The sequence below is a fragment of the Hyperolius riggenbachi genome, chromosome 5 (assembly GCF_040937935.1).
Source record: "Hyperolius riggenbachi isolate aHypRig1 chromosome 5, aHypRig1.pri, whole genome shotgun sequence".
In the NCBI taxonomy this organism is placed as follows: domain Eukaryota; kingdom Metazoa; phylum Chordata; class Amphibia; order Anura; family Hyperoliidae; genus Hyperolius; species Hyperolius riggenbachi.
In genome coordinates this window covers 154,384,704-154,412,100 of record NC_090650.1, presented here as the reverse complement: position 1 = coordinate 154,412,100, position 27,397 = coordinate 154,384,704, and the positions used below count along the sequence as shown (strand labels likewise).

General features: G+C 42.9%; 1 protein-coding gene across 10 annotated transcripts in view; it reads left to right on the top strand.

Annotated features, from left to right (window-relative positions):
• The window catches only part of SUGCT (succinyl-CoA:glutarate-CoA transferase), a 1,486,943-nt gene that overhangs the window by 66,620 nt on the left and 1,392,926 nt on the right, over window positions 1-27,397 (top strand). For all 10 annotated transcript variants that reach the window (XM_068236374.1, XM_068236376.1, XM_068236375.1 and 7 more), the window contains exons 4-6: window positions 1,787-1,872; window positions 14,842-14,892; window positions 19,604-19,724. In XM_068236374.1, the coding sequence (XP_068092475.1) occupies window positions 1,787-1,872; window positions 14,842-14,892; window positions 19,604-19,724 (258 nt within the window). The remainder of the gene's footprint in view (window positions 1-1,786; window positions 1,873-14,841; window positions 14,893-19,603; window positions 19,725-27,397) is intronic.

The window sequence follows — 27,397 nt, the reverse complement described above, 5'->3', positions numbered from 1 at the left end:
TATGTTATCTTTGACTAATAGTTAACGGTTTTTGATGAGCAGAAACATTTAAGTGTGACAAACATGCAAAAGAATAAGAAATCAGGAAGGGGGCAAATAGTTTTTCACACCACTGTATGTCAGCCTCCATATTCTCACTTCAGTTGTCTCTTAAAGCAGTATTAAACTCTGACAATATTCAATAAAATGTGTTTTCCTACTTTTTATACTCCATACAGTTATCATATTTGATTTTGCACAAAGTATTATTATTCATTTAGAAATTACAAGTCCCCAAAGTACATTTTTATTTTCTCTGAAAGCTTCCATTGCATTTTATTCATAACCGGTGTATTTATATTGTAATGTACCCAGTAATGATTTCTGAGCAGTGTTTCAGTTCAGAACACATCATTAGAAGAAGTTTCTACACAGTCAGAATGTTTACATTCCTCTCTGCTACAATTAAAAGAATACTATCAATACACAAGTGTTCTAAAATGACAATGTACAAATAATGTCTAAGTAGCTGTGGAAACATTTCCCTACTTTTCATGTTAAATATTAGAGGCAAAAGCTTTACGGTAATTTATTATTTAGTGTAGGATTTAGCTATATTGGGACAAATCAATTGCAGAAGGGGCGTCTGCTTCAATGCACAGCCAGTGTTGCATATCAGATTACGGAGTATTTTTCTCTGAAAGCAAAAACAGTATGAAAAGCTGTGACCAATACAAATGTTCATAACACGTTTACTCTGCTCTCTTCAGACACTTCAGTCAGAAACACCGGGCACAGAAGCTGCATCTGTTGGGAGCTTTATTTCTCTCTCTCTCTCTCTCTCTCTCTCTCTCTCTCTCTCTCTCACAGACACAGACACACAGACACACACACAGGGTTAACTGATCAAGTGTGAGGGGAATTTCTCCTCTCCTCATGGCTCATTCTGCCTTCAGTTTTGGCGTCAGTAAAGTTTGAAAGTATTTTGATTACAGTAAACAAAGAGGTTGCTAGTGAAATGTATACACCAGTACTTAGCAGCTCTTCCCAAACAATTCCTATCTCAGTTGAAAAAAATATGTAGATCGATAGTGTTCCTTTAAGTAAACACAAGATAATAATATCACCAGTTCGGATGCAGATCTCACTGCAGGGAGTAATTTATAGAAAAAGTAATGCCAGGTACACACCATGCAATTGCCCATCTATATTCTTCCCATTTCAGTTGTCCTTTAATAATATGAAGCAGGTGGCTTGAATGTTTTGGCTGATATAGTTTATATGCAATGTTTTGTTCTCATGTAGTTAACTACTTCCGTACCAGCAGTACGGACAAGGCCCCTTAAGGACCAGAGGCCGCTGGCACTGCAAAACGGCGCTTACCGACGATTCGCCGTACAGACCCGTCGTTCCCGCCGGTCACATCGCTCTCTCATCACCGCAGGTTCCTCTCTCTGCCATCCCTATGACGGCAGAGCAGTGTGAGCAGGTCAGGAGCCGCTTTCATTGGCTCCTGACACTGTCCACCAATGTAAGCCTATGGGATTGTTTTACAGTGATGACAGGGTCAGGAGCCAATGAAATCGCTCGTGACCGGCTCACAGAGCTCTACTGTCATATAGACAGCAGTGAGAGTGAGTTGCGGAGATGGGAGAGTGGTGCGATAGGTAGGAGCGGCGGGACCGTGCTGCGGAGGTGTTTAAATTCTACGTCCTGTCAGAGCCGCGCAGCAACAAGCAGGATGTAGATTTCAACTGCGCTGGGTAATTCAGTTTTTACAATCTGATATTTACAATTTGTTTTTTAGGATCTGGAGATGATACAAGGTCCTGGGGACCTCCTTTCGTTGGACCTGAAAGTAATTATTTTCTCAGTGTGAACAGGAATAAAAAGGTATCTGTATAAACATTCAAATTATATAATTTGATTTATTTAGTTACACTGTGCCAATCAAACATTCTTTTAGATTCATAATCAATCATATCCTTTAAAAACGTATTGTTTTTTTCTTTTTTAACTTGTTCCTGAATATTAACTAATCGCTGTTGGAACCATTGTAGGCATTCTCCTAGATGTCACTCACTAGATTTAGCAATAATGGCAGCCTTGATCCTATCAATCTCTTGTTCAATATCAACATAGTCTAATTCATTCTCCTCTAAAGCCCCATACACACGCTCAACAGCGGTCTTTTATGCAGCACAATTGTTTAACAACTCTTTTTTTTGAACAATAGCAAAATACTTTTTTAGCTGTTTTAACTTGTTTCACAACAAAAGTTGTTCAACAATTGTGCTGCATAAAAGACAGCTGTTGAGTGTGTGTATGGGGCTTAGCACAAATTTTCAAAATTTCAAAGTGAATTCATGCTTGATCTCCTCAAATTTAATTGATGACTGCCTAACCCTTGCTTGGGCCAGTTTCTTGATCGACTTACAGAAAAAACAGGTACATATGATGCAGATAAAAAGAGAAAAACGATTAGACACGCTGTTAAAAGTACACTTACAGTTTATCAATGGTGTATGCGCCTGTCAGGCCTGCCGTCTATCCTCTCCTGTGTCCCGCGCTTGGCCAGAGCAGCGGGATGCGGTGGAACTGCCGTGGGAGTCGGAAGCGGTGGGCGGAGCCAGGACGCGGGGATGCCGTCTGACGTCACAACGTTTCGGCGTAGACCACGCCTTCATCAGGTGATGTCACGGCGGGGACGGCAAACCTTTATACCCACGTGTGTGGGTGTAAAGGTGACTAGGCAGTCTCCTATTGGCTGTCGCCATTTAAAACCTAAAAACTTTATTTAAAACAATTGGAATATATAAAAAATAATAAAAATATAAATTATGTTTAGAACAATAGCGCCGAGACTAGGCGAATGTCTGCAGCTACCCTGGTAAAAACAAATGCGCAATTTAGACAGGTCTATCCCCCTTCTTTCAAACTGCACTGCTGTACTGGCCTAAGCCTTTCAACCAGTACGGGAGGGGACTCATATAACGGACTGTGGTAAGAATAATGCTACTTTAACTGGAGGCTCTATAAATTGAAAATGAAATAAAAATGAAATAAAGAGAGTGTGACGGCGCAAGCACTGTGCCCAAATTGGCAGACAAGGCTATGGCCAATGACCTGGGTTGTTAAGCCATACAATATAAGAATCCAGTCCCCCGGTATGTCTCTTCAAGGGAGTGTATTATACTAAAACTATACCCGACCACACCTGTCATTTTCAGACCTGTGTTATGAATGGTGGAACTATGCTAATTACAGCACAAGCAAAGCTGGCACCATACAATAACAATTTCTAGTCGGCTTCTGCCCTAATCTTGATCACAATATTGGGATGGTTCGCAGGCCGTGGCGGGAAGGGTGGGGGAGGCTTCAATCCAGTCACTAATGTGAGACCAGACACAGTTAGGGGTCCTATGAACATGCGACCTTTCAGTCGCATGTATATCTGGGAACAAAAAACAAAAAAACGCTGTCATCAAAAAAGAGGGATGGTGATTCTTGGTATGCTTAGATGCTGGGTCAGCTGGGGGCTGGTTATCCGATGCCTGGGATGGTTTTATTACCCTATTGCCAGCTCGGCATATAATTGTAGGGCAGCCACAGGAGAGGAACAGGACTTGCCAGGAACCACAACTATAAATGTGCGGGGGGGGGAGGGGGGCTGGAATGGAGTGGGAGGGGGCATAAGGGAAAAGGGAGGGTGGAAAAAACACAACTGGGAGCTGGGGGGGGGGGGGGGGGGAGGGGGGAGGGAAGTGAAGGGAAAGGGAACTTGGTTTCCAGATGCTCATTAGAGAAAACTCCGTACTTCGTGATCTTCATTAGGTCCTTTAGGTGCCAAGGTATTGAGTTTGAAGATCCAGAAGGTTTCTTGTTCACACAGTTTCTTAAAGCGTAAACCTCTGGATAGAGTGGAAGGAATACTCTCCAGGCCTAAGATCCTAAGGCCACTGGGATCTGATTGGTGGTATTTGGTGAAATGCCTAGGCACATTATGTTTCTCAGATTTTGAAAGTATGTTACATTTGTGCTCACCTAACCTTTTTATGAGAGACCTGGTTGTTCTTCCAACGTATAGTTTTTTACAGGGGCAAGATAATACATATATGACAAAGTTAGTAGCGCAGTTAATAAAGTGTTTGAGTGGTACTGATCCCCCATCTGGATGCTCGAATTGTTTTGTACCATGTAGTATAAAGGAGCAACTCCCACAACGGGGGTTGCCGCACCTAAAATTTAATACAATATTGGATCTCAACCATGTTTGTGGGCGTTCTTGCTTCCTGTTACTTGGAGCGATTTGGTTTTTAAGAGAGCGTGCTTTCTTAAACCTTTTATGCCAGAAGCACCTAAAGTAATATTTTAGGGATCCTGCAGGATGATCGGCCAGTTCTTTTTGATTATGCCCTGAATACGTCGTGAGCTCTCTGTATATCCTGTAACAAAAGTCGGTATCGGGACTTTTTCTATGGAATCCTTCGGTTGACTCTTTCTTGTGTTGCTTCTGAATTCTTCTATTGCTGAACTTATATGAGCATCAGGGTAACCTTTTTCCTTGAACTTTTCTGCCAGCTGAGTTGCTTGTCTGTTATAATCATGATCCTTAGTGCAGTTTCTCCTGAGCCTACAAAACTGACTGCGTGGAATATTCATTACCCACTTAGGGTGGTGGCAGCTGGCAGCATCTAAGTATGAATTTCCGGCTGTGGGCTTAAAATGGGTTTGTGTACAGATATGAAAATGATCATCAATGAATAACTCAAGATCCAGGAACACCAGTTTCTCTCTATCGAAAACTGACGTGAACTCAAGACCGGTGGGATTGGCATTACAATATATCACAAACTCATCAAACTCGCTTCTTGTGCCGCCCCAAATTATAAGAATATCATCAATATAACGAGTGCACAGGATTAAGTTCTTTCTCTACTTGTGGTTAGACCAAATGTATCGATTTTCCCAGTAGGCCATATAAATATTGGCAAGACTGGGGGCAAATCCCGCCCCCATCGATGTCCCACAGGTCTGTAGAAAAAACTGGTTCATGTGGGTAAAGTAATTGTGTTTTAAGGCAAATTCCAACAAGTCCAAAATGAATTTAGCTTGTTGTGAATTGAAAGAATCGTCCTTCAACAAAAAATGACTGACTGCCTCTATTCCTTTGTCATGTGGGATGCAAGTGTACAGAGAGCCAATAGGAGACTGTCTAGTCACCTTTACACCCACACACGTGGGTATAAAGGTTTGCCGTCCCCGCCGTGACGTCACCCGATGAAGGCGTGGTCTACGCCGAAACGTTGTGACGTCAGACGGCATCCCCGCGTCCTGGCTCCGCCCACCACTTCCGACTCCCACGGCAGTTCCACCGCATCCCGCTGCTCTGGCCAAGTGCGGGACACAGGAGAGGATAGACGGCAGGCCTGACAGGCGCATACACCATTGATACACTGTAAGTGTACTTTTAACAGCGTGTCTAATCGAAGTAAAAAAGTTATTGCACCAGCGGTGCGCTCTGGTTTTCTCTTTTTGTCTCTTGCTAGAATTGCTGGCACCATCCAGTTTACGGAGCAGCACCCACCCACACTCCTCCACCATTCATCAAAGGCAGCACAGGGATTTCTTTTGTTGTATCCTAATCTGGTGATACCTGCAGCACAAGTTTATGAAAGATGGAGGATCCCTTAGAGGCTTTGGAAGAAGCCCTGGAGGAAATTGAAAACTCTAATGGCATTGAACAGCCCCAGAAATGGGAAAATTTAAAACAAAGCATCAAAGAACAGCTCAAGGAGATCTCTTCCAAAATAATGGATGGGTCAGGAAGAAAAACAACAACAGCACCCACCTTGCCCACTCCTCTAACGCAAGTTTTAAATCATAAGAGAAGACTTGAGGAAATGGTAGGTCTCTTCCGACAACTTAAGGACGCACAGACGTTCGAGTGCGCTCAGTGGCTAGACTTATCATTTTTATCAGAATATTTAGAACATAAAATTGCCCCTAGAGGCATGAGGAACACAAAAAGTTGTGACTTTCTGGAGAAAGATCTAATGGATCTATGGAGTGTTGTTGCTGAACTCTGTACCTTGCAATGGATCAAAATAGTTGTTATGCAGAGAGAAAGCAACCTGAGGAAGGTATGTGGGGTCATTCCTCAGATACAGAAAGACCTCACACCCTTTAAAGACCTCAATGAATACACCTACTGGAACGATAAGGTGGAAACCGCAGTCCAAACCTTTGAAAAAGAACAAGTGTCGCGTAAACTTAAAAAATTTGAAAGGGACAAAAAGGACTATCTCCTAGGAAATAAACATAGTTGGCCCAAAGAGCAAGGTCCTCCTCCCCCTCATAAACCTAGGAATATTATCAAATCCCAAGGTCCAAAAGAATTGGATAAAATTGAACACGATGTTATAGTGGCTAGTAGAAACTCGCCACAATGGAGAACCACAAAACGTAGCCACCGTAAGAGGGAATATAAGTTCCAGCCTAACCATGGAGGTCAGAGAAAACAACAGACACGTCAGATACGACCAGTAAGGTCGCCTCGTTCTCCCAAAAGAGGCTTATGGCAAAAAACGACTAATCGGACACCAACACAATATAGTTCTGGCGCAAGGCCAAAAACAAGGGAAGAAGAACTCCCTCGTGCCCGAGCCATAGATTCGGTCAGGTCACATACGTCTCAATATGACTTCAGGCAGCAAAAGATAGGAAGGAAGGGACGGACACCTGAGGAATTTGGTAGTCAGGCCTCAATAAGTAAATTTCTGGATCAAGCATAGGACTATACAGTAAGGAACAGAGAATCTAGGGACAAGGGTTTGTCAATCAATAAATCAGTATTTAAAAACCAAGAGACCACCGTCCCAGAACTCACTATGAACACCTTGGTCAATTTAGATGAGGCAGTGAGCGACCCAGGACAGGATAAATGTCCAGCACCTTCCACTTCAGGTTTTTTATGCCATCCCCCCACTCCAGTGGCAACCAAAAGGCCACTCGAAGAAGAAGAGGAAGGAGAGGGGGAAGAAAAGTGTAACAACGAAAAAGGAAGAAGACTGAACAGTCAAGATTAGCAACTTCAACCATCAAAATTTTCAATATCTCTTCATATAACCTCACGAATGGTGATCTTTCTCTCCTCAGACTTGGACTCAATTTTGCTCCCACAATAAGGCTGAATGCCTTCAACTTATTCAAAGATCTACATCGGTTTATTAGGACCTTGACCCTGAAAAGATTTTTTGCTTTGAAAGAAAAGAAGAAAACTAATGAAAAGTCCACTATTCCACTCCATTCATTGGCATCGCATAACGTGCTCACTGATGATGATGATGGGGCCTTGCTGGATCTGATGGAATTAAGAGAGGAAAACTCTAATGGTGATAGTTCAGGGATCGATCTGAATTACCTCGAAGAACCAGTCAGGGAGTCGGGACTTAAATCAAGATCCATCTTCTATCCAACCCAATCCAAGGGACAGTTTATCAATAGTTGCTATCATATCGTAATGGAGGAGTTTAATAGACTCTGCAGGACCAAGAATAATAAGAACCAACCTAGTAATCTAACCAGAGATGAACAAATAGCTCTGGAAAGCCTTAAAAAGAATAAGGAGATCGTTATTCGTCAGGCCGATAAAGGAGGTAGCATTGTTATACAAGATTTCACAAAATATCGGGAGGAAAAAAATAGATTGTTGGGTGACAAGAATACTTACCTAAGACTATTTTCCGACCCAACACAAGGGTTCATAAAGGAACTTCGAGTCATCCTAGACAGAGGATTTAACCTAGGAATTGCAACAGAAGAGGAACACAAATTCCTAATCCCATCCAATCCCCTAGTACCCTATTTCTATCACATCCCCAAAATTCACAAAAATGAAACTTCACCACCAGGGCGGCCGATAGTGGCAGGGATGGAGGGAATCCTGTCCCCCATATCAAATTATATTGATCATTTTTTTGCAGCCGATTGTTCAGCACACAGAGGCCTTTACAAGAGACTCGATGCATGTGTTGGAGATCCTGGAATCCTACCAGTGGGAAAGCAGTTATTCGTGGGCCTCCTTAGATGTTTGCTCTCTGTACACTTGCATCCCACATGACAAAGGAATAGAGGCAGTCAGTCATTTTTTGTTGAAGGACGATTCTTTCAATTCACAACAAGCTAAATTCATTTTAAACTTGTTTGAATTTGCCTTAAAACACAATTACTTTACCCACATGAACCAGTTTTTTCTACAGACCTGTGGGACATCGATGGGGGCGGGATTTGCCCCCAGTTTTGCCAATATTTATATGGCCTACTGGGAAAATCGATACATTTGGTCTAACCACAAGTACAGAAAGAACTTAATCCTGTGCACTCGTTATATTGATGATATTCTTATAATTTGGGGCGGCACAAAAAGCGAGTTTGATGAGTTTGTGATATATTGTAATGCCAATCCCACCGGTCTTGAGTTCACGTCAGTTTTCGATAGAGAGAAACTGGTGTTCCTGGATCTTGAGTTATTCATTGATGATCATTTTCATATCTGTACACAAACCCATTTTAAGCCCACAGCCGGGAATTCATACTTAGATGCTGCCAGCTGCCACCACCCTAAGTGGGTAATGAATATTCCACGCAGTCAGTTTTGTAGGCTCAGGAGAAACTGCATTAAGGATCATGATTATAACAGACAAGCAACTCAGCTGGCAGAAAAGTTCAAGGAAAAAGGTTACCCCGATGCTCATATAAGTTCAGCAATAGAAGAATTCAGAAGCAACACAAGATAGAGTCAACCGAAGGATTCCATAGAAAAAGTCCCGATACCGACTTTTGTTACAGGATATACAGAGAGCTCACGACGTATTCAGGGCATAATCAAAAAGAACTGGCCGATCATCCTGCAGGATCCCCTACTTAATTACTTTAGGTGCTTCTGGCATAAAAGGTTTAAGAAAGCACGCTCTCTTAAAAACCAAATCGCTCCAAGTAACAGGAAGCAAGAACCCCCACAAACATGGTTGAGATCCAATATTGTATTAAATTTTAGGTGCGGCAACCCCCGTTGTGGGAGTTGCTCCTTTATACTACATGGTACAAAACAATTCAAGCATCCAGATGGGGGATCAGTACCACTCAAACACTTTATTAACTGCGCTACTAACTTTGTCATATATGTATTATCTTGCCCCTGTAAAAAACTATACGTTGGAAGAACAACCAGGTCTCTCATAAAAAGGTTAGGTGAGCACAAATGTACCATACTTGCAAAATCTGAGAAACATAGTGTGCCTAGGCATTTCACCAAATACCACCAATCAGATCCCAGTGGCCTTAGGATCTTAGGCCTGGAGAGTATTCCTTCCACTCTATCCAGAGGTTTACGCTTTAAGAAACTGTGTGAACAAGAAACCTTCTGGATCTTCAAACTCAATACCTTGGCACCTAAAGGACTTAATGAAGATCTCGAAGTACGGAGTTTTCTCTAATGAGCATCTGGAAACCAAGTTCCCTTTCCCTTCACTTCCCCCCTCCCTCCCCCCCCAGCTCCCAGTTGTGTTTTTTCCACCCTCTCTTTTCCCTTATGCCCCCTCCCACTCCATTCCAGCCCCCTTCCCCCCCCCCCCCCCCCGCACATTTATAGTTGTGGTTCCTGGCAGGTCCTGTTCCTCTCCTGTGGCTGCCCTACAATTATATGCCGAGCTGGCAATAGGGTAATAAAACCATCCCAGGCATCGGATAACCATCCCCCAGCTGACCCAGCATCTAAGCATACCAAGAATCACCATCCCTCTTTTTTGATGACAGCGTTTTTTTGTTTTTTGTTCCCAGATATACATGCGACTGAAAGGTCGCATGTTCATAGGACCCCTAACTGTGTCTGGTCTCACATTAGTGACTGGATTGAAGCCTCCCCCACCCTTCCCGCCACGGCCTGCGAACCATCCCAATATTGTGATCAAGATTAGGGCAGAAGCCGACTAGAAATTGTTATTGTATGGTGCCAGCTTTGCTTGTGCTGTAATTAGCATAGTTCCACCATTCATAACACAGGTCTGAAAATGACAGGTGTGGTCGGGTATAGTTTTAGTATAATACGCTCCCTTGAAGAGACATACCGGGGGACTGGATTCTTATATTGTATGGCTTAACAACCCAGGTCATTGGCCATAGCCTTGTCTGCCAATTTGGGCACAGTGCTTGCGCCGTCACACTCTCTTTATTTCATTTTTATTTTAATTTCATTTTCAATTTATAGAGCCTCCGGTTAAAGTAGCATTATTCTTACCACAGTCCGTTATATGAGTCCCCTCCCGTACTGGTTGAAAGGCTTAGGCCAGTACAGCAGTGCAGTTTGAAAGATGGGGGATAGACCTGTCTAAATTGCGCATTTGTTTTTACCAGGGTAGCTGCAGACATTCGCCTAGTCTCGGCGCTATTGTTCTAAACATAATTTATATTTTTATTATTTTTTATATATTCCAATTGTTTTGCATAAAGTTTTTAGGTTTTAAATGGCGACAGCCAATAGGAGACTGTCTAGTCACCTTTACACCCACACACGTGGGTATAAAGGTTTGCCGTCCCCGCCGTGACGTCACCTGATGAAGGCGTGGTCTACGCCGAAACGCTGTGACGTCAGACGGCATCCCCGCGTCCTGGCTCCGCCCACCGCTTCCGACTCCCACGGCAGTTCCACCGCATCCCACTGCTCTGGCCAAGCGCGGGACACAGGAGAGGATAGACGGCAGGCCTGACAGGCGCATACACCATTGATACACTGTAAGTGTACTTTTAACAGCGTGTCTAATCGAAGTAAAAAAGTTATTGCACCAGCGGTGCGCTCTGGTTTTCTCTTTTTGTCTCTTGCTAGAATTGCTGGCACCATCCAGTTTACGGAGCTGCACCCACCCACACTCCTCCACCATTCATCAAAGGCAGCGCAGGGATTTTTCTTTTGACATATGATGCAGATCACAGAGATCGTAAGTGCACACCAATAATATGCCTGTATGCCAATACTATAGGCCACAATATAATGCAATCCTAAGAGCTATACTGTGGTGCAACATCTGGTTAAAAGACAGCAGATCAATGGTTATGTTCAAGTAGAAAAAGGATCCAAGAACAACACATTGAATATGCAAAGCACACTTCCCATAAACTTTAATCTTTATCTTCATAAAGGCATAACCGTAATTAAAAAGAAGCATACTTATCGGCACATGCAGCTTTTAAGAGAGGTGCGGAGGAGGGTCAACGATCGTTTCGCCCTGCAATATGGGCTTTCTTAAGACCGCATGATCCCCTGCTCGTACCTGAGCTTGTTTTACACCAGATGCCCCACCTAGGCATCATACTATCAACCAAAGGGTATGTACATACCTTGACAATCAAAATGCCATCTGTGTGCAATCCTGGGGCATTTTCTAGCAGTTTTTCCATAACAGGCAAAAGCCACTGCTGCTGTTACCCTAGCTGCATGTCTAATACCATCCAGTGGAGGTTCATGTGTACTACAACGGGCTTGAAGGATCCGAGGAAACATCCACCACACTGCAGAATCCCAGGAACTCTTCTCCACTGTCAGACCGCTGCACCCCGCCTCTCTCTGTAACATGTGTGCTGCACATAGCTCTGGAAGCTGTCGCCACCATTCAGAATCCTGGGGACTTGGCTCCACGGTCAGATCGCTGCACCCGACCTCTCACTGTAGCATGTGTGCAGCACAAAGCTCCAAAAGCCTCCACCACGCTGCAGAATCCTGGGGACTCGGCTCCACGGTTAGACCGCTGCACCTGACCTCTTGCTGTACCACGTGTGCCGCACATAGCTCTGGAAGCCTCCTAGAGTGGCTGGAGACAGAGGAGTAGAAGTAGGAGTGTGCGGCTAGATCAGATAACGAGCTTTTGATGTGCTCTAACGTTGTAAGGGAGACACATTTCTCTGACATTCGGACCGTAAGATGCACTAATTCCCCCCCCCCCCCCTCTTTTGGGGGAGAAAAAGTGCGTCTTGTGGTCTGAAAAATATGGTATTTAGAAAAAAAAACAAAAAACAAGAAAACAATGAAACTTATAAAAAATGTTAATATCCCGTAGTGCAGGGATTTTCAATCTTTTCACTAATTGTACCACTTTTATCACCTGAAAATTTACAAGTACCACCCGTGCGCCTGTGCAGTAGAGTGGACCTGATCAGGCTCAGCTGTTTCCACCAGAATCCAAGCGGAGAGCTGCTACTGCTTATGCGGGTATGCTGACAAGGAGATCTTCAGGGTGTCCTATCGCTGGATCCCCTCTACTGTGGAGGAAGGGGGAAGCCTCTTCAGCCCCCGAGGTCCTCGCTGTGCTGCCCTACAGAATAGTTCAGACCTCAGATCAGCAGTAACTCGACTGTCACTATGCACCATTCACCTGGCTGTCTCTTCACCGCTTATCTAAGTTCTGAAGTACATGCCAAAGGGCAGCGCAGCGAGGAGCGAGTGAGGGGGAGCTGAACTTTATGGAGGCAAGATGGGACCAGGACAAGTGGCAGGCAAACCTGGTGTGTACCACCTTGCCAACAGCAAAGTACCACTGGTGGTACGCGTACCACAGGTTGAAAAGCCCTGCCGTAGTGGAAAGTAGATCCGTATGAGACCCCTTCATGTAATGCAAGTCTGTATGAAAGTCCTCACTATAAACCATTCTTGATAGGTGGGCTCCCTATGCTCCCCATCAAATACATTCTAAACTGACAGCTACCAGAGCTCCCAACTCCTTGGTCAGCGATGTTTGCTTGGATCCCCACCACCATTTTTGATTTCTGTCTATTTTGGGTTATAGAACTTAGATAAAGGCATGTGGTCTGGTTTGGCTAGGGGCACACTTACGGTTCTCTATGTAAGCCTAGATAAGAGTCTGGTTGAAATATTAACAGGGGCCTCACACATTTTTTTCCTCCTTTGTGAATTTAAAGTATTGACTGACTTGGAATTACAGACAAGCATAATTTACCCAAAATTGCCCTAAATTTCGACCATATTCCCATATTCCCGCCATATCTTGAAACATAAACCACTTTTCCCATTTATCATTAAAGGGACACCGAGCAGTGCAGAAACTATGGAAAGATGCATATCATTTTAAAGCTCTCTTTCTCCTCTTTCCAATGATATATAAACCGCCGCCCTACACCTTTTAGTTTTTGCTATTTTCGCGATTGAAATTGCAGTGGCCGCAATTTCGATCGCGAAAATAGAGAAAACTAAAAGGCGTAGGCTGGCGGATTAGGGGTCGCCAGAAAGATGAGAAAAAGAGCTTTAAAATGATATCCATCTTTGCATAGTTACATTGTATTACACAGGGCGACTTTTTCTGCTGAATGGAGCTGCTGACTTTGAGAAAAAGTCGCCCTGTGTAATACCCCTAAACCGAGGCCCTACGCCTTTTAGTTTTCTCTATATTTGCGATTGAAATCGCGGCCGAGGCAATTTCAATCGCGAAAATGGTGAAAACTACAAGGCGTAGGGCAGTGGTTTATATATCATTGGAAAGAGGAGAAAGAGAGCTTTAAAATGATATGCATCTTTCCATAGTTTCTGCACTGCTCGGAGTCCCTTTAAAGACCCTCACTTTATTCTGCTGAAGAGCAATTTGATTCTCCAGATCCCATATTAACTCTACCAATCCAATATTTAAAGTGAATGTTTACCGTATTTAAAAAGAAAAAGTCAGATACTCACCTAAGGAGAGGGAAGGCTCGGTCCTAATGAGCCTTCCCCCTCCTCTCCCGGTGTCCGGTCCCGCGCAGGATCCCCCGTGGCAGTATTCGACCAGTTCGGTCAAATACTGCCACTTCCGCATGCCTTCGGGAGCTTTCGGAAGCCTTCTGGAGCACTCGGGCTCCCGATGACGCGGCCGCTCCATACTACGCATGCGCGAGCGCCCTCTATGACGCACTCGCGCATACGTAGTATGGAGCGGCCCGTCTTCGGAAGCCCGAGTGCTCCCGAAGACCTCCGAAGTCCCTGCGGCGGCGGACGCGAACGGGGGAGCCAGCGCAGCACCGAGGGCACCGGGAGAGGAGAGGGAAGGCTCATTAGGACCGAGCCTTCCCTCTCCTTAGGTGAGTATCTGACTTTTTCTTTGTTAATACGGTACCCATTGGCTTTAAGAATAGGAGGATCTTGGCATCTCCACTTAACTGGAATTAAGCTTTTAGCAGCTATCATAAATTTGCCTCAGTGGTAATTGCTGAAAATTTTCAGAACAGGACAGCCAAATAGCTTTTTTAAAAGAAAATCTTCAGTTATACCCTCCTTGATCCTCTCTTCCTAGGGTCCCTTTAGGCTGGAGCACACTTGTCTGTGCAATTCTTTGGTCATTTTACTGGTTTGCGATGGTATGCACTTGCTTTGTGATCGCATTTCCCACGCTGTTATTTTACACACTCTTTCATTATTTTTCAGATTGTGGCACAACATATTTAATTTGGGAATGTGTATGTTGTGTGGGAAAAGCAAACTGTTGTGCAATGTAGTAACAAAAAGGCACATCGCAAACAATATGCGATTCTAGAGGGGGCAATTGACTACAATAGCCAGTGTGGAAGTGCGCACACACAATTCTAATATGTGTGCCTTAAGGATTTTAGACATCTAATATCTCTTAGGTACATTTTTATTTGTGGATGTGTCCATAGTGTGTATTGAATGTAAAAATATATATATTCGTCCTGGTAAAGACTTGCTTCATGCAAATCATAGTAAAGGCAATGGATTATCATTATACAATTATTCAGAGTAAATTTATCACTGCTTGAAGTACCTGATATTATACTAATGTTTTATATTTGTTGACTTTTTTGCAGAGTATAGCTGTGAATATGAAAGATCCCAAGGGCACCCAAATTATTCAAGAGGTACTATATATTGCTCAATGATCAAAAGTATTTTCAAACTGCACTCACTTTAATGTGTTTTTTTTTTTTTTACACTATTTGACTATTCTACCCTATCCTGTTACACACTATGTTAAAGTGGGATAAAACTCTGACATAACGTTCAATAAAAATGTGTTTTACTACTTTTCATTACCCATACAGTTACCATGTTTGCTTTTGTGCACAAGTAATATTGTTTGTTAACAAATTACAAGGTCCCAAAGTACAGTTTATCTGTTCTGAAATCTGCCATTGCATATTATTATTATTATTATTTAGTATTATTATTATTATTTAGTATTTATATAGCGCTGACATATTACGCAGCGCTGTACAGTGTATATATATATATCTTGTCACTAACTGTCCCTCAAAGGAGCTCACAATCTAATCCCTACCATTGCCATATGTCTATATTATGTAGTGTAAGTACTGTAGTCTAGGGCCAATTTTAGGGGGAGCCAATTAACTTATCCGTATGTTTTTTGGAATGTGGGAGGAAACCGGAGTGCCCGGAGGAAACCCACGCAGACACGGAGAGAACATACAAACTCTTTGCAGATAGTGCCCTGGCTGGGATTTGAACCAGGGACCCAGCGCTGCAAGGCGAGAGAGCTAACCACTTCGCCACCGTGCTGCCCAAGATTATTATTGCATAGCTGCTGAATTTATATATTAAAATATATCTAGAGATCATTTCTCAGCTGCACACATGCTAGAAGCAGAGAGAACTCAGTTTCAGCACTTTGCTAATGTTTACATTTCTTTGTCAGATACATTTTAGTAAGCAAAAGATAATGTTATCACCTCTTTGGATGTGGTCAGAAGCTTTCCACTGCTTTCCACTGAAGCAAGGAGCTTTCCACTGAATAACAAAGTGCTGTGTTTAACTGTTTGAATGCTGTTTTTTTGGCAGTAGGTTTAAGGCTGTAAATAATAATCTTTTAGAGCAAAAGAAGAAATGCTGAGTTTCATACCACTTTATTATATAGTACTGTATACACCATTACAGCATAGGCTAAAATCTGTGAAATGCTAATTGACGAAATTGTCACACTCTAAGCAATGGGGTAGTTGTCAGATGTGCTACATTTCTTTACGTTTCATTGATTTTAGAGTAATGAAGTATCTATATAGAATGCATTGAATACTTTCTGATGCACTGCTCATATTTTTGTCTCCTTACCCACTCCCGCACTGCATGCAACCCCCTGCCCTGTGTTCCTGTACCATTCTTCCTTATGCGGTTGAGATCCCATTCGTTTAAAATGAATGAAATTGTACTGCGTTTTAGCAAAAATGCCTGCAACCATGACTAGCGATTCAGACAGGCAATCTATGCACTTCTGAATGGGTGGTGTAATGGTTAAGGGCTCTGCCTCTGACACAGGAGACCAGGGTTCGAATCTCGGCTCTGCCTGTTCAGTAAGCCAGTACCTATTCAGTAGGAGACCTTAGGCAAGTCTCCCTAACACTGCTACTGCCTACTGAGCGCGTCCTTGTGGCTGCAGCTCTGGCGCTTTTTAGTCTGCCAGAAGAAAAGCGCAATAGAAATGTTATTTGTTTTGTCGTATGTCTTTTCAGATTGAATACGCTGTTTATTACTGTAGATGCAATGGGCAAGAAACTAGTTTGGAAGGGGTTTGTTTTTTTCAATCCTTTGAGAAGTATTGCTTTAGTGCTGAGCATTTCTAAAAGCCTGTAACCAACACTGGAAATTAGAAGTACATTTTTTTTTTTTTTTGCTGTTTTATTAATAATTTCACAAAAGTTATCCAAGACAGGACATTTCAATCCAAATTAGCATTTGTGTTTGGGCAAAAATCAAAGCACACTGGTAGAAAAAGACCAATTACCATTTTAATCATGGCTCCTTTTTGATCTGCAAATTGGGTGCGATCTGAAAACTCATTTGAAACCAGGCCGATGTTAAAGACCCCTTAAGCGTTACACTCCGCAATTGCTGAGGAGTGGGCAGTATAATCAGCTCTATACATTGCAGAGATTAAGCCTTATTTCAGCTTGTTTACTTGAACACAAGTAAAAAGTGCATGCAAAATAGTTATTCAACCAGGTTTGTAACAGACTGCAATAGGAGTGTCCAAGTTTGCCGCTAATAGCTGGAATAATCAAGGTTTTGAAACTGTAACACTCATGGCCTCAATTCACTAAGCTTATCTCCTGTCTTTAATAACGTTTCTATAGTTATCACCATGTTGATGAGGCATGTAGTATTCAGGAAACATTTTACCTCAGGCAAACCTAAAGTTAACTCTTCTGTCTTTAAGTTAACTCTTCGATCCTTAAAATAACTCCAGAATTCTAAAGTCATGGACGTCGGGACGTCACAGTTAATCACGAACCGCCCCTCAGCGCTGCCTGGCACTGATTGGCCAGGCTATGCAGGGGTCGGGGGTGGCGCGGCGAATCGGCGACAAGCGGCGGCGATCGCGTACTACACGCAGCTAGCAAAGTGCTAGCTGTGTGTAGGAAAAAAAATTATGCAAATCGGCCCAGCGGGGCCTGAGAAATCCTCCTGCGCAGGTTACCCCGAGCTGAGCTCGGGATAACCGGCAAGGAAGTTAAGGAATGAAGAGATAAGATAACTCTCTCACTGTGTGGTGGTAAGTTTTCTCTTGCCTTATTATCTCCAACATGATCTTAGTGAATTGAGGCCAAAATGACTTTACCCCTTTACTTTGTTGCAGTCTTGTTTTTACAGGGTACATCCCAGTGTGAACCTAGCCTTAAAACAGGATTGTCAGCTACAAAATCAAATTCCACTTACCCCCTGCTTTGTGTGTATTGCATCCTGCAACTTTACCCTGTATTGCAAGCAGTCCAATCTATGATTTATGCTGTGCTCACATATGTTTACACAGCAAGCTAGAAATGACAGTGAAGTTTCTAGGAGAAATAAAAGTAAGGGAGGAAATGACATCAGGATTGGCTTCAAAGGGAGTTAAACAGTCAAAGGGAGTTAAACAGGAACTCTAGTGAAAATAATGTAATAAAAAAAGTGCTTTATTTTTACAATAATTATGTATAAATGATTTAGTCAGTGTTTGCCCGTTGTAAAATATTTTAAATCCCTGATTTACATTCTGACATTTATTACATGGTGATATTTTTACTGCTGGCAAGTGATGTAGCTGCTGCATGCTTTTTTGGCAGTTGGAAACAGCTGTAATCAGTTATTTCCCACAATGCAACAAGGTTCACAGACAGGAAACTGCCAGGAGCACCACGATCCTCAGAGTTTCTTGTGGGCGGGGTTTCACCACAATATCAGTCATACAGTGCCCCCTGATGGTCTGTTTGTGAAAAGGAATAGATTTCTCATGTAAAGGGGGTATCAGCTACTGATTGGGATAAAGTTCAATTCTTGGTCGGAGTTTCTCTTTAAGATGGAAAATGCCAGGAACAGTTTTCTTTTTATTTAATATGCAAAATTCTCTGAAATCAAAATGTGGACAGTACAATACATATGTTATGTAAGTAGAACACGTATTTATATACCTATATATGTGTTTTTTCCCCCTGGGATAGTATGGCTGTCCCTGCTGTTTTAAAATTACTTCAGGCACACTTTAAATATAGTTTTCGGAACCACGTGGTTCATTCCATTATGTGCTATTGACAACTGTACATCCAGATCTGCTGGTTAATAGTACAGATGCTATATCTTTATAAACTAAGAAAAAGAAATCCTGTAAAAAATGAGCTGCACCACCAGAAATATATATGAAAGGTTATCTTTATTATGGTCCCCATCCCCCACTTTAAGCTCTTAACAGAACTCAGGTGGGTAATCTATACAGCTTACAGGGCCACTATTCACTGCGAGGTAAGGCACTCTATATTGGTATCCCAGACTCAAGCATGTCTGATAGGGTTGTTTCTGTGCTATTCAGCACATTGGTTTTAATGTTTTTATGCTGATTCAGGTATTCAGTAAAAATAACATTTTATATATATATTTTTGGGTGGTGCAACTCATTTTTACAGGATTTGTTTTTCTTGGCCTACATTGCTGCTGTTTTGATCCTGTGGCTTGCACACTGCATTATTTGGTGTGCGGGTGATAATATACTTTGCACAGATGCTACTGTATATCTTGCTATAAACCAGGCTTATACATGTGGCCACTGTTATTATTATTTTTATTTATTGTATTTATAAAGCGCCAACATATTACGCCAACTGTTTCATCAAGGAGTGGTTTGCATGGCTCTCCAACCTGTACTGTAAAGAAGTGGATGTAAAGTAAGCAATCTGGAGTATGAAGCAATAACTGTAGTAGATCTGCTGATTTTCCCAGTTTCAGATTTGTGATAGACTTCTATTGAATAATGCAATGTTGTGTGCTTTTAAAAATGTCTATTGTAGTCTCGATTGGCTGGATAGTGTAATGGTTAAGGGCTCTGCCTCTGACACAGGAGACCTGGGTTCAAATCCTGGCTCTGCCTGTTCAGTAAGCCAGCACCTAAGCACCAGTAAGGAGTTTCTTGGGCAAGTCTCCTTAACACTGCTACTGCCTACTGAGTGTGCTCTAGTGGCTGCCTCGCAAGCGCTTTGAATCCGACAGGAGAAAGGCGCTATACAAATACTGCCATTATTATTATTGGCTTTTTTTCTTCCTCAACATGACTATTCATTCTGTTTTACTTCTTTCTTTTTTTTCTCTTAGCTTGCACAAGTTTGTGATGTTCTCATTGAAAATTACATTCCAGGCAAACTAGCTGAAATGCGTTTGGGTTACGAAGATGTGAAGAAAGTAGCTCCTCATATTATATACTGCTCCATCACAGGTAAAATCACTAAAACACATTTTTTTTATTGGAGGCAGACTGCAATGTTTGTAAGTCCACAGTTACCTCTTGTACCTGAGTGTTTGGGGCTGCACAGTGATGGCGCTGTTCAGAATCTGTTGTGTGGGACAGTGTTTCTCAAGATTATTAAAGCATTTTTTATCCCTTTATGAAAAATGTTTGCAGATTAACCTCTTTTATTCATAATATCATTTCAAGTACCCCTTAACAAATATATGCTGTATTTGTTAGAGGTACTCAATATTTGTGTATAAATGCTTTTAAATACAGTGGTGTGAAAAACTATTTGCCCCCTTCCTGATTTCTTATTCTTTTGCATGTTTGTCACACTTAAATGCTTCTGCTCATCAAAAACCATTAACTATTAGTCAAAGATAACATAATTGAACACAAAATGCAGTTTTAAATGATGGTTTTTTATTATTAAGTGAGAAAAAAAACTCAAAACCTACATGGCCCTGTGTGAAAAAAAATTGCCCTCTGAACCTAATAACTGGTTGGGCCACCCTTAGCAGCAATAACTGCAATCAAGCGTTTGCAATAACTTGCAACAAGTCTTTTACAGCGCTCTGGAGGAATTTTGGCCCACTTAACTTTTTTCAGAATTGTTGTAATTCAGCTTTATTTGAGGGTTTTCTAGCATGAACCGCCTTTTTAAGATCATGCCACAACATCTCAATAGGATTCAGGTCAGGACTTTGACTAGGCCACTCCAAAGTCTTCATTTTGTTTTTCTTCAGCCATTCAGAGGTGGATTTGCTGGTGTGTTTTGGGTCATTTTCCTGCTGCAGCACCCAAGATCGCTTCAGCTTGAGTTGACGAACAGATGGCCGGACATTCTCCTTCAGGATTTTTTGGTAGACAGTAGAATTAATGGTTCTATCTATCACAGCAAGCCTTCCAGGCCCTGAAACAGCAAAACAACCCCAGACCATCACACTACCACCACCATATTTTACTGTTGGTATGATGTTCTTTCCTTCCAAAAAGTTCAACTTTTGTCTCGTCGGTCCACAAGGTATTTTCCCCAAAGTCTTGGCAATCATTTAGATGTTTTTCTAGCAAAATTGAGACGAGCCTTAATCTTTTTGCTTAAAAGTGGTTTGCGCCTTGGATATCTGCCTTGCAGGCCGTTTTTGCCCAGTCTCTTTCTTATGGTGGAGTCGTGAACACTGACCTTAATTGAGGCAAGTGAGGCCTGCAGTTCTTTAGATGTTGTCCTGGGGTCTTTTGTGGCCTCTCGGATGAGTTTTCTCTGCGCTCTTGGGGTAATTTTGGTCGGCCGGCCACTCCTGGGAAGGTTTATCACTGTTCCATGTTTTTGCCATTTGTGGATAATGGCTCTCACTGTGGTTCGCTGGAGTCCCAAAGCTTTAGAAATGTCTTTATAACCTTTACCAGACTGATAGATCTCAATTACTTTTGTTCTAATTTGTTCCTGAATTTCTTTGGATCTTGGCATGATGTCTAGCTTTTGAGGTGCTTTTGGTCTACTTCTCTGTGTTAGATAGCTCCTATTTAAGTGATTTCTTGATTGAAACATGTGTGGCAGTAATCAGGCCTGGGAGTGACTACAGAAATTTAACTCAGGTGTGATAAAGTTAAGTTATTTTTTAACAAGGGGGGCAATCACTTTTTCACACAGGGCCATGCAGATTTGGAGTTTTTTTTCTCACTAAATAATAAAAACCATCATTTAATACTGCATTTTGTGTTCAATTATGTTATCTTTGACTAATAGTTAACGGTTTTTGGTGAGCAGAAACATTTAAGTGTGACAAACATGCAAAAGAATAAGAAATCAGGAAGGGGGCAAATAGTTTTTCACACCACTGTATATCTTTATGCTTTTCATTTGCTAAAAACACTTACAACACTTTCAAACACTTACACTAAATACAAAAAAAAATAAAATTATTTTTTAATATCCCAAACTGAATGTAACAGATTTGACTATGAAAACTGCATGTACCCCCTAAATCTAGCCCAAGTACTCCCAGGAGTACATGTACTACATTATTATTATTATTTAGTATTTATATATCGCTGCCATTTTCAGCATTTATTGAGTATGTATATATATATATATATATATATATATATATATAGTCTTTGTCACAGTATCCCTCAGAGGAGCTCACAATCTAATCCTATCACTGTCATGTGACCATCGTAGTAAGGCCAATTTAAGAAAACGCCAGTTAACTTATCTGTATGTTTTTGGGATGTGGGAGTAAACCAGAGTGCCTGGAGAAAACTCACATAGACATGGAGAGAACATACAAACTCTGGACAGATAGTGCTCTGTCTGGGATTAGAACCGGGGACCCAGCACTGCAAGTTGAAAGTACTATCCACAATGCCACTGTGCTGAGAACCTAGGGTTTAGGCTTCACAACATTGGACTCAAGACTATTTGATGATAAAACCTGGTTTATACATTATCATTCTTTCTATTATGTGATGCATTTGTGATGTCAAATTCAAAATATTACTTGTATTTGAATAATTTTTAGTTGCCTTTTTTCCTATATGCAGTTGTGTAGGCAAATTTCTAAGAGGAAACTCTTTCTGTCATAGTTAAGTTACTTAACAGTTAAACCCACTATTTTCTGTAAAGTTGATTTACTTTAGATAGCCTTTGGTTTTTAAAGTCAACTCCTAGTTAGTAGTTCTAATCAAAGTTGATATACGGTCCTCATGAAATTTGTGATATACGGCTTTCCCAGATAATACTGTACAGGGGAGAGAAGGGGAGCCACCACACACTAGGTAACACTGTATGGTGGAGGGAGGCACTGGACACTAGGTAATGCTGTTTCAGATGGAAAGGGGGTGGGCACCAGATACCAAGTATGATGTATAGGCAAAAGAGGGGGACCACTTGACACCTCATACACTGTATGAGTAAAAGAGGGGGGACCACTTGACACCAGGTACGCTGTGGCAGATATGCAAACTTTTTCTCCTGAGTTATATCCTAAGAGATAATGTTCATCTTCTCTTTAAATTTACGTTTCAGTATGTTACAATTCAAAAATTATCCAACAGTTTTTGAAAAAGTACTATCAAAATTATTTTGAGTATTTTCTTGCTTGCTGGTTGTTTAAAATTAATTTTATCACAAGGTGTGGAAATATCACCTAGGTGAAAAGTCAGGAGAAAAGGTGATTTGCATATGGACCTGTATGGGGAAAAGAACACTGTATATGGAAGGGAGGAGGACCACTAGACGCAAGGTAGCGCTGTGTGGAGGTGGTAGAGGGAACCCTACACACTAGGGAATAGAGTTGGGCCGAACGGTTCGCCTGCGAACGGTTCCATGCGAACTTCCGTAGTTCGCGTTCGCGTCCCGCAGGCGAACCTTTGCGGAAGTTCGGTTCGCCCCATAATGCACCATGGAGGGTCAACTTTGACCCTCTACATCACAGTCAGCAGGCCCAGTGTAGCCAATTAGGCTACACTAGCCCCTGGAGCCACTCCCACCCTACTAAAAGACAGGCAGCGGCAACCATTACGGTCACTCGTGTGCCTGCATTAGTGAGAGTAGGGCGAGCTGCTGCACACTCTCTCTCATAGGGAAAGATTAGTTAGGCTTAGCTTGTCCCTGGCTGCATACCTGTTCTGTGAACCCACCACTGCATACCTGTTCTGTGAACCCACCACTGCATACCTGTTCTGTGAACCCACCACTGCATACCTGTTCTGTGAACCCACCACTGCATACCTGTACTGTGAACCCACCACTGCATACCTGTTCTGTGAACCCACCACTGCATACCTGTACTGTGAACCCACCACTGCATACCTGTTCAGTGAACCTGCCACTGCATACCTGTACTGTTCAGTGAGCCCGCCCTGTATACCTGTTCTGTTCAGTGAACCCGCCACTGCATACCTGTTCTGTTCAGTGAACCCGCCACTGTATACCTGTTCTGTTCAGTGAACCCGCCACTGCATACCTGTTCTGTTCAGTGAACCCGCCACTGTATACCTGTTCTGTTCAGTGAACCCGCCACTGCATACCTGTTCTGTTCAGTGAACCTGCCACTGCATACCTGTTCTGTTCAGTGAACCTGCCACTGCATACCTGTTCTGTTCAGTGAACCCGGCACTGCATACCTGTTTTGTTCAGTGAACCCGCCACTGTATACCTGTTCTGTTCAGTGAACCCGCCACTGCATACCTGTTCTGTTCAGTGAACAGTTTGGTGTGTCAGTGTGAAGCAGTACCTTAATTACACTACCTGATTGATGTATACACATGCAAGATGTTTTAAAGCACTTTAGGCCTGTCATTTAGCATTCAACATGATTTCTGCCCTTAAAACGCTGCTTTGCGTCAAATCCAGATTTTTCCCGGGGACTTTTGGCGTGTATCCCACTCCGCCTCCAGGTGTTAGACCCCTTGAAACATCTTTTCCATCACTTTTGTGGCCAGCATACATTTTTTTTTTTTCAAAGTTCGCATCCCCATTGAAGTCTATTGCGGTTCGCGAACTTTAACGCGAACCGAACCTTCCGCGGAAGTTCGCGAACCCGGTTCACGAACCTAAAATCGGAGGTTCGGCCCAACTCTACTAGGGAATACTATATAGGGAAGGGAATGGAGAAACAATATGGGGATGAGGAACTTAAAAGTAGTGGCCTGGATTTCTATCTTAGGTTTATACTTGAGTCAAACAATTTTTTTAATGTTTCAAGGAAAAAGTTAATCTTTGTCTATTCATTGACTTTCTTCTGCTAAAACTTGCCATTTTGGAAAAAAACACAAAAAACAAAACAAACCAACACTAATCTAGTAGCAGCTTGATGAGCACTAGGCCAACATGCCCTTTAAGGTCAGCTGCTGCCGCCATCACCAAAATGCCATCATCCCAGGGCTCAGCATTGTGGAATTTTTTGTGTGTGTCTGCCTCAGATGACAGCGATGCCATCTGTACTCTTTGCCACCAAAAATTGAGTCGTGGAAAGACCAAGACCCACGGAGGGACAACTGCCTTATGAAGGTACATGATGAAAAAGCACAAACAGCAATGGGATGACCACCTGAAGAAAAGCAGCACACAAACACAAAGCCACCCTCCGCTTTCTCTTCCTCCTTCAGGTACAGAAACCAGGTGTCCGTTAAGGAAATATTTGAGTGGAAGAAGCCAATGTCTGCCAGTCACCCCCTTGCCTGGCGTCTGACCACTGGCTTGGCGGAACTGTTAGCTCGCCAGCTGTTACCATACCAGCTGGTGGACTCTGAGGCCTTCTGAAAATTTGTGGCGATTGGGACACCGCAGTGGAAGATACAAGGCCACAATTATTTTTCTAAAAAGGCGATACCCAAACTTTACCGTGAAGGTGAAAGGCAAGTGGTGTCATCTCTGGCACACAGCGTTGGGTCAAGGGTCTATCTGACCACGGATGCCTGGTCTGCAAAGCACGGTCAGGGCAGGTACATTACGTATACAGCACATTGGGTCAACCTGGTGACCGCTGGCAAGCAGGGAGTACGTGGCTGTGCAGCGGACCAACTTGTGACACCTCCATGGCTTGCAGGCAGGTCTGCTGCCACCTCCGCTCCTTCTCCTCCTACTCCTCCTGCTACATCCTCTTCGCTGTCGTCGTCCTCCTCCTCGGCTTAGTGGCAATGCTACTGTACTGGTGCTGCGATCTCCTCTCCAACTACACACCCCCAGCTCCCCAGGGCCTATGCTGCATTTCAGGTACGAAGCTGTCACGCCACCTTGGACATGTCTTGCCTCAAAGCCGACAGTCATACTGGAGCAGCTCTCCTGGCTGCTCTTAAGAAACAGGTGGATCAGTGGCTGACCCCGCACCAACTGGAGATCGTCAACGTGGTGTATGACAACGGCAGCAATCTCATTTCGGCTTTGAGTTTGGGGAGCTTGACACATGTACCCTGCATGGCACATGTGCTGAATCTAATAATCCAAAGATTTGTGTGTAAGTACCCAGGCTAACAGGAGGTCCTGAAGCAGTCCAGGAAGGTGTGTGGGCGTTTCAAGCGGTATCGTCACCATAAAAATCAAATTTCAACAGCAACTGGTCTGAGTGTATTAAGTGATAAAGATGCTAAGCCTGCATTCAAAGCTTTCAAAACTTTTTCTGCTGTTATGATTTGGGGTTATCACATACTCAAGGAGCACTGGCCCTTTAGTAGTCGTGCCAAAGCATTGCATGCTGGGGGTTCTTTTTATCTATAATCTATTCCTCCTCTTCCCTTTATTTCCCTGCCAGCTGCTTATCTGAAACCTAATCCCCTACTCACTTGTGTTTACAAGAAAGGCTGAGGAGACTCAGCGATTGGAGGAGACAAGAAAAAAAGTAAAGGGCAGAAATGATATCACAAGTTAGCCTTAACTGTGGGCAAAAGACATGGCCCCCACCAGGAACAGAATTCTCGTCATTTACTATATAACATTCACTGAAATCAAAACGTGGACAGTATAATACATGTGTTATGTAAGTAGATCAAGTATTTATCTACATATATATGTGTTATTTTTCAAATAACCCTCCAGGACAGGTGCTACATATGAGATCCGGCCCCGCCCCCAACAGGAAACACAAAGAACTAGCTCTCTATAAGTTCCACCTCTAACCTCTACCTGCCAGTTCTTTGTGTTTCCTGTTCCGGGGAACACCTAGCTCTCTTAGTTAGGAGAATGGTCAGCAGCCAGGCAGTGCTGAGGCCATGGAGAACTAGTTTGGGTAGCCCTGTCCTGGTGGGGTTGAAGGGGTTACCTTTATCCACCGGCTGGTGGATTCCCTTGATGTAGGTCGGCAGGTGCACGGCAGCCAGGGGAGCGGCATCGGAGGCAGCTGAGGCGGAGGCCATACGCCCGACGGAGGAGGCTGGCACCAAGCAGAGGCGTAATGGTGGCCTCTGGAGAAAGCGGTGAGTGTTGCAGCGTGTCCAGGCGGAGGCGAGGGCAGTAGCGATGTCAATGCGGAACTTCCGTCCTTACGGTGACGTCACGTCCGGTGACGTCACTTCCGGTTCCGGGTCGGGCGCCTGCTTAGAGGCCGCGGCGTCCATCCCCACATGCGGTGGTGTTGTTGGAGGAGATGGACGCAAAACAGAAGACGGCAGATCAGGTAAGTGGAGGCAACGTCGGAGGACATTCGCCCGTCTGATCTGCGAGGTCTGATGTTGGTTACTGGCCGCAGTCTGATTTAAGGTCTGCTGATGGGTGGAAGTTAATGTCTTTTACTAATCTAAGCCGCTGTCTGTCTCAGAGGTCTGCTTGTCTAACCTGTTGATTACTTTGTAAGATAATTAACATCTAGTTATAATGATGGTTATTTGATGTTAGCAGGACGGCTAAGGTGGTCTTTAAGCAGAACTTTTATTAAGTAAATTGCTTATATGATTACATTTGTCTCTGTCGCAATATTAAGGAAGGCTTATAATGATAAATATTATGCAGCACCTTGATCAAAGGCGTCCTATATGGGGCTTATTAAGTGTTGGTCTCTATATTTCTCTGATTAATAGATGGCTGCTCATATTTTAGCAGGAAATAAGGGATACTTATCAGGCAATTAGTCCTAATGGTCTATTTATATTTCATTTGATGTGCCATTAGGACAGTATGGTCCATTTCTTCGTTTTAGATCAAACGGTTATGTTGTTGATAT